Source organism: Bos mutus, chromosome 25, assembly GCF_027580195.1.
Source record: "Bos mutus isolate GX-2022 chromosome 25, NWIPB_WYAK_1.1, whole genome shotgun sequence".
Taxonomy (NCBI): domain Eukaryota; kingdom Metazoa; phylum Chordata; class Mammalia; order Artiodactyla; family Bovidae; genus Bos; species Bos mutus.
Genome location: NC_091641.1, coordinates 40,335,515 through 40,347,604, shown reverse-complemented (window position 1 = coordinate 40,347,604; position 12,090 = coordinate 40,335,515). Strand labels below are relative to the sequence as shown.

The 12,090-nt window shown below is 61.4% G+C and overlaps 1 protein-coding gene across 1 annotated transcript; it reads left to right on the top strand.

Annotated features, from left to right (window-relative positions):
- Nucleotides 1-4,970: 4,970 nt before the first annotated feature.
- Nucleotides 4,971-10,698, top strand: RAB26 (RAB26, member RAS oncogene family). Its single transcript, XM_070362196.1, has 9 exons — nt 4,971-5,324; nt 6,408-6,518; nt 8,956-8,997; nt 9,087-9,153; nt 9,280-9,332; nt 9,711-9,776; nt 9,859-9,915; nt 10,003-10,079; nt 10,182-10,698. The coding sequence occupies exons 1-9, from the start codon at nt 5,130-5,132 to the stop codon at nt 10,282-10,284; spliced, it is 771 nt and encodes a 256-aa protein (XP_070218297.1). The 5' UTR covers nt 4,971-5,129; the 3' UTR covers nt 10,285-10,698.
- Nucleotides 10,699-12,090: the final 1,392 nt, after the last annotated feature.

The following is a 12,090-nucleotide window of genomic DNA, read 5'->3' as shown; positions in this document are numbered from 1 at the left end:
CGGCCGTGGGAAGCAAGGACAGGGGGCGGACCTCACAGCCACACCTGCAAGGGAACAGCGCTGTGCTCCACACACACCACCCCCCCGTGCCAGTCAGTCCTTCTCCCCGCAGGCGGGGATGGACACGCACTCCTTATACCTGCTGGGCCTCATAGGGGCACATGGCAGGGCACATGGCATGTCCCCTTGGCATGGGTGGCACAGTGTGGCCCCTGTGCACCAGGGCTTCGAGGGTGGCAGGGGGTGGGGAGGGCTCCTCTGACACCAGCCGCTTCCTTAGGTGACTCCTCAGTCACATCTGTGCTGTCGCAGCTCCTCTCCGACGTCTCCATGGCAACATTCACGCGGATCTCATGGAACATAAGGTGTCTGAGCTGGAAGGGACCTCGAAGACCAGCTCCTCCCACCTCCTCAGCTCACAGAGAGGAGGGCGGGCTCAGAGAGTGTGCGCCACATACCTGGGGGGGGGAGGTCAGTGGGTGCCACACACCCAGCGGGGCCCCTGCCTTCGGGCACCACTCCCAGCCAGGGTCCCTCTCCCTGAGATTGCAAACTGTTGAATTCTGCAGGACTGTCTTCTTGAGAGGTGTTCTGAGGGCACAAGTTCTGGGGGCTCTGCCCCTCCCTTCTGGCTAAAGGAGCCTGAAGTCCAGCCTCTCTCTGTTCTGTTCACTGGAGCTGACCCTCCAGTGTATGGTGAGAGTAGGAGTGGGCAGGACAGACACTGTCCTCAGGAACCTCACTGACTGGTGTGGGGGCAGCACAGTCCCCCAGGAACCACTGAAGAGCAAACGTGAGTGTCTGTGTGCCTGTACAAGACTGGGGGCGGAAGGAGCCCAGGAAGTCTGCTCGGAGGAGGAGGATCCAAGCAGAGCCTGGAAGGAAGGTCAGGGAGGACTCTCATTCCTGCCTAAGGCTGCCTGGCTTGAGGGCCACACCCTGTGGCTGAGCGGTGAAGCCGGAGTGCTTGGAAAATCGGGGACCAGAGAAAGACTGCCTGAAGCCATCGGTTCCAGAGGGTTCTCTTGGCTGGGGAGCCACAGCACACATCACTCCAGGACTAAGGGGTCAGACACATGGATGGGCAAGTCAGAAGGCAGAATGCAGGAGCTGAAGGCCCCAGACAAGGGGACCAAGGGTCCAGGCCGGCAGAGGATGCTGGAGAGAGGATCCAAGAGAGGCACCTTGGGTGGTTCCATCCATTTCCTGGGATGTGGAACTGTGCAGCCCCTCCCGCCCAGCAGTGAAAGTGAAAGTCGCTCAGTTGTGTCCGACTCTTTGCAACCCTATGGACTATACAGTCCATGAAATTCTCCAGGCCAGAATACTGGGCTGGGTGGCCTTTCCCTTCTCCAAGGGATCTTCCAACCCAGGGATCCAACCCAAGTCTCCCGCATTGCAGGCGGATTCTTTACCAGCTGAGTTGTAAGGGAAGCCCAAGAATACTGGAGTGGGTAGCCTATCCCTTCTCCAGCAGCTCTTCCCAATCCAGGAGTCGAACCGGGGTCTCCTGCATTGCAGGTGGATTCTGTATCAGGCAGGGCCAGCCCTAAGCCAGAAGGGCCAAGCACTGGTAGGTGTCCCCTCCCCAGGGAGACACAGCCCTCATCCTCAACTCTACCTCAGCCCCAGGGCTCATTTCAGCTCCAACCCCCACCTTGGGGACCTAGCCTGCCTTGCGGAGGTCTCTCCAGGTCTGAAGATCCCCAGCTCCAGCCAGAGCCACCCTGCTGACCTTTCCACCACAGGGCCCACTTCTCCTGTTGCTGGGTGCCCAAGTCCAGGGCTGTGTGACACACATCTCCATGTGCTCAGCGTCTGCAGCGTGGGTGGGGCTCACCTCCTCTCCCTGGGACCTGCCAGGGTGCCTTCTTGGCTCACAAGTCTGGCAAGTGAGGTCCTCTCCACCTGGGCTTCTCTGCCAGGCCACTCGAGCTTTCTCATGAGGCAGCAGCTGGGTCCCAAGAAAGCGTGTGTGAGGAGACAGGAAAGGAGAGCTGCCAGCCTGGAGGGCATGATCCAGAAACAGGCCCAGGGTCACTTGCATTGGTCACAGCGGTCACAGACAGCTGCCATAGACACTCCCCTCACTGGGAAGAGCAGCAAAGGACCTGTCATCTTGAGTCCAGCCGGGCACCCCGCAGGGTCTCGGATTCTTTCTTGCCTCCCCTCCAGGCCTGCAGACTGTCTCCCCTCCATCCTCATTAGCCCTCCTTGGGCTCCTGAAATCCCCTCAAACTCACCTCCCTGTCCACAGGCTGCACCACCCAGCTCCCCCGGCCACACCCACTATTCCTTTAGCAGCACCCTCTCTCTGTTGCTCTCAGAAACCACGCATGGCTCCCTATTTCCCACCAAACAACTTCCAAGCTCCTAGGAAAAACATTTAAACTCGCCTTCCAATCTAGCCCCCTCCTCTGTCACCAATCGAATCACCTCTCATTTCTTCCAAGCAATTGGAACACACTTTGGCGTCTTCTGCTCAAAGTGCCCACCTCCCGGCTCTCTGAATCTACACATACTCCCTCTACCTGGCAAGTTTCTCTGTCTCCACGAGTGTTGGACTCCTGCTCAATCTTCAAAGCCCGGTGCAAATTCCCCACCTCCACAAGCTCTTGCTCTCACAAGGTCTTGCTCTCACCACTCAACACACTAGACTTACTCTTCTTGCCTGTGGAGGCATGTTCTCCCTCAAATCCGTGTTGGCAACGACGTGTCCTCTTGAAGTGGAGCCCACATTTCTAGCTCATACTTCTTTCACCAATTTCATAACTGTTTATTGAGGCCTGGAGCTGGCTGCCAGGGATATGGCAGTGACCAAGACAAGCTGCTTCCTGTGCCCAGAGAGCTTACATCCCAGAGGGTGAGACAGATGGCAAACAGAGGAACCAAAAGACACGATGATCAAAGACTAGGAGAACTGCAGGAAGGCAGGGAAGGCAGAGGGGGCCTGCAAGTCAGGGACTCAGAATTCCCTCTTTCCAAGAGAAACCAGAGAACTGAATTTTCACATACTCCCCCAATTTTAAAGGTCGCGAGGTCAAGTCTCCCCACTGCTTTCAGTCCCTCCACTCCTAGCTTCCCACTCTTTCTGGATTGCCAGCCTCCTCTCTTCCTGTTTACCCTGCCAGCAGCCACCCTCCTCCCCTTCAACTCAGGACACCTCATCTGTAGCCCCAGCCCTAAGGCACTCAAGCCCCTGGTGCTTCCCATGCCTTGGCAGCAGCTGGCAGGAAGAGGAAGAGAGCCCATGGACTAGGATGCCAGGGTCAGTGGACACCGCCGCGCTGAGACCCTGGGCCAGCCTCGTGGGAGTGAGATACCTGGAGTCCCCAGGGCCACTCCCCAGGGTGGGAGTCCAACACCCCAAACTCAGGCCTCACCAGCCACACGTCTGGGCACTGACCTGGAAGAACTGGAGAACCAGAGGAGCGAGACAGGCAAGGGGCCCTAAGGTGGGTCCCCAGCTCTGACGGGGCCCTGAGGGATGGGTCTCTCTCCAGGGAACCTCTAGGCAAGCCCTGCTTTATGCTCTCTGGAGCCACAGTTCCCATGTAGATATCCTAGCTCTGCAGCTTCCTGCCTGGTGACTAGACTGCTCCCTTCCCGGTCCTTCTCCCCCAATCCCCCCGCCACCCTCCAGCCTTGGTTTCCCATCTGATCGTCAGGGCACCAGAGCAGCACCCACCTGCACCTAGCACATGATAGCACTCAGTGCAGGGCAGCTTTGCGCCAACTCTCTCATGCAGGGCCCTGCCAGGTCTCTCGAGGAATCGCTTGGCTGGGTGGCATCCTTCCATCTGTGTTTTCCCGGACTTCTGAGCCCCAGAGGCAGAGTCTGCCCGTTGTGATTATTTGGACTCTGGGTGCTGCCAGCTGAGAGGGCTCAGGCCTCTGAAGGTCCCAGGGTCCCAGTGACAGTGGTCACGTCTCAGGACAGAGGAGTGCAGAGCAGGGAGCTGCCTTTCGTCTGCACCTGCTGCCTGCAAGCCCTAGGAGAAGGGCATGTCGGCTCACCACTCCCAGGATTCCAGGAACAACTCAGCCTCATCCTCAAAACTTGGAGCATCTTGGGTGGCAGTCCTGGGACAGAGGTGCCAGCCCCTGCAGAGGGGTCTGCCAGGACCCAGCATGGGGTTTGGACTGTCAGCACTTGAAAGCATTGGAAAGCCCAGGAGCCAGGCACAGCCTAGCCTCCCACGTTCTTCACCTCCTGGGTCCCTGAGGGCAGAGCCCTAGGGGAGCGGACGCTCAGAGGGCCTTTCACTGGCTGTGACACTGACTTCCCCTTCCCCAGGGATCCTGAAGCTTGAGCCCAGAAGACAGAAGCTCAGGGGGAGAGCACCTGGCCACCTCCACCCTGCCGCTCAGCCTGGCCCCTACGTCCTGCCTCTGATAACCAGCTGTCAGCTGAGCCCCACGTGGCGGGGCGCACCCCGGTTTGTTTGCCAACCACGGAGTGTTGGAGCTTCCTGGACCTGCCTGCCCTGGAAGGGAGGGGGCGGTGCCGCAGCAGGCCAGGTGGCACCTCCGGCTGAGATGGGATCGAGTCCCAGATGCCCATCCCACGCAGGCCTGCTGCCTCAGTGGCCCCCTCTCTCCTCGTTCCGGGCCTGGAGATAGTCCGGGGGCGGCGGTCACCCGGGCAAGGGACAGCGCGGGGCGGGGTGGTGCACAGTAGAGGAGCGACAGGACGCCGAGTGCTCGGTCACCCAGGCCAACCGCCCCACACCCGCACCGAAGCCCGGGTGCAGTTACAGAGAGGGGCCCTTGGGCGCAGGACAGGGCGGTAACGTCCCCCCTGGCGCAGAGGCGCTGGGATCCGGCGTTCCTGGACCGGGCCCCGGGCCCCGCCCCCAGGGCGGCCGTCTCATTTACATGGCCACGCCCCTTGGTGGCCATTGGCGGCGGCGGCGGCGGGAGGCCGGGCCTGAGTGGCTGCGCGGCCGTGGGGCGGCGGGGGCGGGGCGGCGCGGAGCCTGGCGCCAGGGATGTCGCCGCCGCCGCCGCCGCCGCGGGACGGCTTCGGCTTCTGCTCCGGGTCTGGCTCCGACGGCGAGGGGAGCAGGGCGTCCCGGGGCGCGGCAGCTGCGGCGGGAGAGCACTGAGCTCCCGCCAGCCCGCCCGCCATGTCCAGGAAAAAGACCCCCAAGAGCAAGGCGGGCAGCGCACCCGCTACCTCTGCCCTGCCCGCTGCCAATGGGCCCCGGCCGGTGCGACCCGGGACTGCGCGCCCTGGCCCCGAGGCACCGCCCAACGGGCCCCCGCAGCCCGGCCGGTCTTCGGTCGGCGGCGGCGGCGACTTCTACGACGTCGCCTTCAAGGTGAGCCGGGCACCCCCAGCCCCAGGCGATGCGAGTGCAGCAGGTGGCGTCCGGCCCGAGCTGAGCGGGGAGGGGATCCGGGGAAACGGTGCAGGGCCCTGCGGAGCTTCAGCACGGAGCTGGCTCCCCGAGCGGCACCCCGCAGCTGGCAAGGCTGGCGCGGTGCACCGCGCGCGCGCGCGCGCGCACACACACACACACACACACACACACACACACAGCTGTCAAACCCGGGTTTGGAATACCCAACATATGGCAAGGCTGCCCCCTCCCCCTCCGCGACCCCCACCCGGCGGGCAGGGCCGGACAAGAGGTCCTGCGGAAGTCAGAGCCTGGCAGGTATCTTCTCCTTATTCCCTGATGCTCCTGCCCCTACCAAAGGCCCCAGCCTCATCTTCCCACATGTTGCCTTCTCTGGCCCACAGGGTCTTCCACTCTCCTTTTAGGGGGAGAGACTAGGAAGAGGTTCACAGGTTGGGTGAGGCACGCTGGGGCCTCCTTCAGGCCAAAGCAGAAGCTGGTGAATCCTGGGCGGCGGGGGTGGCAGGTCCATCCTTGGGTTTGGGAACCTTTGGTAACAGACTGGGGGAGGGGAGAAGGTCTTGAATGCCCTTCCGGCCCGCAAACTTAGCCTGAGCCCCTCCCCACACCAAGATCTGACCCTCACTTGGCAGACTCCTCCAGAGTCTTGCTGGGATTGGAAGAAGCCCTTGGGCGCAGAGCCCCCACCCCCACCACCCCAGGCCTCTCAGGAGGCCCCCAGTGACCAACACTCTGGTTCTGCTCTCCATGAAACTCCAGTTGCTCCCCTTCCAGACTAAGCATGGTGTCCAGGTAGTGCCCTGCATGAAGGCAGCAGCTCCTGTCCCCCCACTGATGGAGAGGGGACAGAACCTTCTGGAGGAGGCAGTTAGAGGTCCAGGCCCTATATCTCCCCAGGCCCTGCTGCACCTGCAGACCTCTTCCACTCCTGCCCCTCACCCACGGGCCCCCTCTGGCAAGGCCAGCTCAGGGGAGACTGGCCCCTCCCCTGGAGGGGTTCCCAGATACCCAGGTGCCCTCTGCCCTTTCCCTGTGCCCCAGGTCATGCTGGTGGGGGACTCAGGCGTGGGGAAGACCTGCCTGCTCATGCGCTTCAAGGATGGGGCTTTCTTGGCGGGGACCTTTATCTCCACCGTGGGCATCGACTTCCGGGTAAGAGAGGGGGCTGACATCCCAAGCACCAACTGGGCCCAGCCATGCCCTGGGCCCCCAACACCAGCTCATGGCTTCTTGAAACACCCCTGGCAGCTGGTTCTCCATTATCCCTGTGGGACCGGCAGCCTCACCAACCAGGCTGGCCCACCTGGCTCCCACAGTCAAGGTAGTTAAGCTGGGACGCCTTCACCACCAAGCTGCCTGCTTCCCAACACCTCAGGGGTCCTGGGGACAAGTGGCAGGTGAATATGATTGAAGCAGAGATGGTACCCCTGCATCCTGGGCTGGAACGGCCTGGATCTTGTGCCTTGAGGGAGGTGTGTCCTGGTGCCCCCATGGGAACTCAAAACCCATGGCCACTGGGGAGGCCAGCGTCACTGCCCCGCTGCCCAGAGGGGCCCTGAGGTGCTAGGTCCTACTAGACAGATGGCTGTGGCGCTTAAGCACACCCTCGGTCCCAGAGCCAGGGAGAAGTCCTTGCCCTTGGGCGGGGAGGCTTTTGGGAAATGATCCCTGCCCCCCCAGCCCTGACTGCTTTCCCCTGCTAGAACCCCCTCACCACCTCACCCCCGCCAGGGCTGTGTCCTAGGGTCCTTCTGGGGGATGGCCCTCAACTCGGCTCCCCAAGAGCCCTCGAGCACCACAAGCAGCCTGCAGGGCCATGGGGGACCACAGCCTTGGGCTTGCTGGGCTCTGGCACCCGTCTGAACTCTGTGTCCTGGGGTACTGATGTGTTCTCAGCAAATCCCAGATTTGCATTTTTCTCACCCTTTAATTAGACCCAGTCTGTGGAAGGTGGGGAGGGAGGCCCATTCTGGGGACGGGGGCGGGGGGTGGGTGGGGTGGGCGGAGCTCCCTCTGGTCTGGGGAGCCGCTCTCTATCCCGTTTTGGGGGGGGGCAGAGCCCCTCACGTGCTCTGGGATGAAGTAAGGGTTGAGGCGCCAGAAGCGGAGGTGGTCCTGGCCTCACCTCCCCCTTGTCACCTCTCGGCTTCAGGGCAGGTGCGGAGGGAGGTGAGGCAGTTTGGTTCACACCCTGTTCCGGGCGCTGGGGAAGGTGGGATGTCCCTGCAGCTGGACAGATGGCTGCGCCTGTTCCCTGGAGACCCAGAAACACCCCGACAGCAGGAGCTGGTGCAGAGGGAGGAAGTGCTGTTCCCCGGGCCTCAGCTGGTGACTGGCAGCCCCCGCCCCCACCTAGGCAGATGGGAGCCGGAGTTGAGCCACTTCCTGCTCTAGTCCTGAACTGGGAGGGCTCCGCGAGGGTGCATCGCCAGCCAGCCCACAGGGAGCGCCCACTGGGGCCAGGTCCTGGGCTCTGCGCTTCCCGCTCGGAGCCCATCCCCAGGGGGCTGCAGAAGAGAGGCTTTTAAGTGACCACTTTAGCCCCGCTCCGGGCCAGACTCAGTTCTCTCTGTGTGATTTGCACACAGTGCTCGTAAAGTAATCAGGGCAACCGTGTGACGGACACCCTGGCTATCCCCATTTGTGGATGGAGAAACTGAGGCATAGTGTGGGCAACAGGCCTGGAGTCACACAGTGGGGGACTCCAAATAAGCCCTGCAAGAGAGAGGTGCCGGTGGCCCGGGGGCTAGGGGCAGAGAACCGGGGAGAGGAATACAGGGTGAAGCTGAAACGGCAAGTGGGCATAGGGAAGTCAGCTGAGGCTGGCACCGGCTGGGCTGAAGGAGAGGGGATGGGCTGGGGGTGCAGGTCAACAGGCCTCAGTGACTGGCCACCAGGTTCCCTGGAGGGCAGGGAAGCTGGCAGGGATGTGTGCCAGGCCTCCAGGCTGGGCAGAGGAAGAAACACCTGGCCCAGAGTTGGACACAGCTGGCCATGGAGGGGGGCAACCTCCAAGTCCATCAGGATGGCCATCTGGGCGGGAGTGGCCTGGGCACCCACTGTGCATGGGTCACCAGGAGGGAACTCAGATTCAAGGGGAGTTGACTCATTGGAAAAGACTCTGATGCTGGGAGGGATTGGGGGCAGGAGGAGAAGGGGACGACAGAGGATGAGATGGCTGGATGACATCACTGACTTGATGGACATGAGTCTGAGTGAACTCCGGGAGTTGGTGATGGACAGGGAGGCTTGGCGTGCTGCGATTCATGGGGTCGCAAAGAGTCGGACACGACTGAGCGACTGAACTGAACTGAACTGTTATCTGCAGGTGGAGGGCAGGAGGTGGTCAGAGAACCAGGCGGTGGGGCCTGAAGGCAGAGTCTGGCGAGCAGAGGCGTGGGGTGGTGGGCTTGGGGGCACACTGGAGCTCTTCACCTCAGGTTCAGCCCTGGCCTGGCGCTGCCTTTCCCCCCAACCCTATCCACTGCCCCCCGACCCCCAACCCCACCAGAAGGGCACGGGTCCTTGGACCCTAGGGGCACCGCCACCTAGGACGGGCCCTCGCTGGAGCTGGCTGGTTGTGTTTCAGAACAAAGTTGTGGACGTGGACGGCATGAAGGTGAAGCTGCAGGTGAGGGGTGATGTGAGGTGGGGGGTGAGGGCAGGGAGCCCCTGGGAAGGCCCGGACAGCGCTGATGGCTGCACGCGCCTTGGCCACAGATCTGGGACACGGCTGGCCAGGAGAGGTTCCGCAGCGTCACTCACGCCTACTACCGTGACGCCCATGGTGAGCACGGGGCCACGGCCCCCAGGCTTCTGCCCCAGGAGGGCACCCGGGGTATGAGGGGAGCAGGAGGCGGGGGTGAGGGGCGGGTGCTGTGGGCTCAGAGGTCCTCACTGCCCTTCCCCCCAGCACTGCTGCTGCTCTATGACGTCACCAACAAGGCCTCCTTCGACAGCATCCAGGTCAGAGGCTTCCTTCCGGGGGGGTCTGGCGGTGGGGAGACAGGCCAAGATGGGGCCACCCACGCCCCCAACCCCCCTCCGGTACAGATGGCCTCAGGGTCCCAGACTCCTGAGGACCCTCCTGACAGTGGGGGAGGGGGAAAGACTGCCCCACCAGGTGCATGTTGAACAAGCTGAAGTGGAGGTCCTGGGGGACTTTCCAGTCCAACAGCTTAGATGAGGGAGCTGTTGGGCTGCCCGTGCATGGCGCCCAGGGAGCACGAGCTCTGGGGCCCCTCTGCTGGTCAGGCACCACCAGGCACACCGGGGGTGCGTCCTGGAGGGGTCGGGGGGCCCGGAGCGCTGGCCTCCAGCCTGGCCTCAGCTCCGCCCCTGCAGGCCTGGCTGACCGAGATCCAGGAGCACGCCCAGGATGATGTGGTTCTCATGCTGCTGGGGAATAAGGTGGGCACTCTAGCCTCGCAGGGGAGCCGGGGGTGGGGGTTGGGGGTGATGGGGCCAGCTCTCACCAAGGTTCCTACGCCAGGTGGACTCTGCCCAGGAGCGTGCGGTGAAGCGGGAGGATGCGGAGAAGCTGGCCAAGGTGAGCTGGGGTGGGGTGGGTGGTGGGCGAGCGCCCAGGGCTATGGCGCCTGAGCCGCCCCTGCCAGGCTGCCCACGCTATTTGCAGGACTACGGGCTGCCGTTCATGGAGACCAGCGCCAAGACGGGCCTCAATGTGGACTTGGCCTTCACAGCCATAGCCAAGTGAGTCCTCACGGTCACCAGAAGGAGCCCCAGACTCAGGGTTCTGCACCCCCTCCTTGGGGGTCCAGGCTGCCCCATCCCACAGTTATCCCTGCCCCACAGGGAGCTGAAACAGCGCCACACCAAGGCCCCCAGCGAGCCCCGCTTCCAGCTGCACGACTACATCAAGAGGGAGGGCCGGGGGGCTTCCTGCTGCAGACCCTGAGCCTGTGGGGCCTGGCCACCAGGCGTCCTCCTGGAAGACTACACATTCTACAGCAGTCAGTCCCAGGTTGAGCCTCACCCACCCCTCATCTGGGCAGTGATCCAGAGCCGAGGTCCCAACAAATGGGCTGCACAAAGCCAGAGCGTCTGCAGTCCTTCACCTGCTGCTGCCCGAGGGCCTTGCCCCAAGGCAACCATCTTCTGTACAGGAGGGACACCGAAGGGCAGACTCCCAGGCGCCTGGCCCTCTGGCCACGGGGCTCTGCTGCCTCCATCCCCCCATGGGCACCCCCAACTTTCAGGCTGGGCTGCAGCACCCACACCATATGTATAGTGCCTAACTGCCTAGAAAGCCATTGTCTTCAGCTGCACTTGCTGCCCAGGAAGGAAGGGGCAGGACCCTGCCCACACCTGGGGCAGAGGGCTTCACCACCAATCCCATCCTGCACTGCACCCCAAGGACAACTGCCTGCTGCCAGCCCCTCAATGGGAGGCCCCGGTTCCACATCAACAGGGTCTTTCAGATTCCCATGGAGGATGCCAAGGCTATGGCTTTGTAACGCAGTGTTCAGCCCATGGGAAGTCACGGAAATGTCAGGGAAACCAGGACCACCAGCCTTGCCTGTGGACCAGGGTACCACTTCAGCAGGCCGACACACAGCCTGGGCTCAGTGAGGTCAAGTCACAGGGGTGGGCAGAGCATTCCACCTTGTGCTAAAGAAAAAACTCCAAGTCAGTCTTTTGATCAAAAGCTTTTATTTCCGGTCCTAGTGAATAAAATTTGTTTTCTGGAGTGCCTGCTTCGTCCATTGAAAGACAGCCACAAGCTCTGGGAATTAAAAGAGTTCACGAACTACCCCAAGGCAAAGACAACCCAAAAACCTAGAGAAGGTGGTCCTGGCAGGTGGAAAACCACTGGCATGAACTTCCATTTTCATGTTGCTCCAAGACTGCCCAGGGACGAGCTGTCATCCCAGGGAGTCCTCTGGGGTGCTAACACGCGTGATCACGCACATGCTGGACCCCAAGAAATCTTTACCGAGAGGTTGAGAGGTAAAGGTCTTCTACAGCTTCTTCAGCCTAGCGCTAGGCTCACGGCCCCTACCTAACCAGGGCCCTGGAACTCTATCCCTGCCTTGCCCAGGGTGACTTCTGCTGGAGCCCCTGCCTCACCATCACCTTAACATGGAATTGTTGCAAACTGGGAGAAACAAACTCCACAGATTAAAAAGGCAGGGACCAAATGCTAGTAAAAGGATTATGGCAACTAGAGGCCCAAATGGGGGCTAAAAACCAGACAATACTCAATAACATCCCTTTAAAGTGCAGTCTAGACAGTCAGCATTTGGGTTACCCCATCAGAAAGGATGAGGCCACTTGGCGTGGTCGTGTATTTTCTTTTACTACCCCAGAGTCATGATGTAACACACCTTTGTTCAGCTAGGAGGAAGAACAAGGCCAGCCTATTATCAGTCACTTTATCAGCCCAGGAACTTAAGAGACGATGAGGGTCTGCAATGAGTTCCAGGTGGATTCACTCATGGCAGACAGGGTGGCCCCACAACAGAGAGCTCCAACCCCTGCTGAAACGAGGCCAACTGCCCTTCTCCCCCAAGGTGGGTGGTTATAGATGGTGAGACTAGGTTTATTTGGTTACTCAGTGTACACTGTCTCATAAACAGCATGGTCTATACAAGCAAAGGCCACAGCTAATCCTGGGAAAGTGGGGTTGTAGTCTGTTAAAGAGGGCAGTTGGTTTATATCCAGACTACAAAGAAATAGATGTCTGGGAGGGGTACAGTCCTGG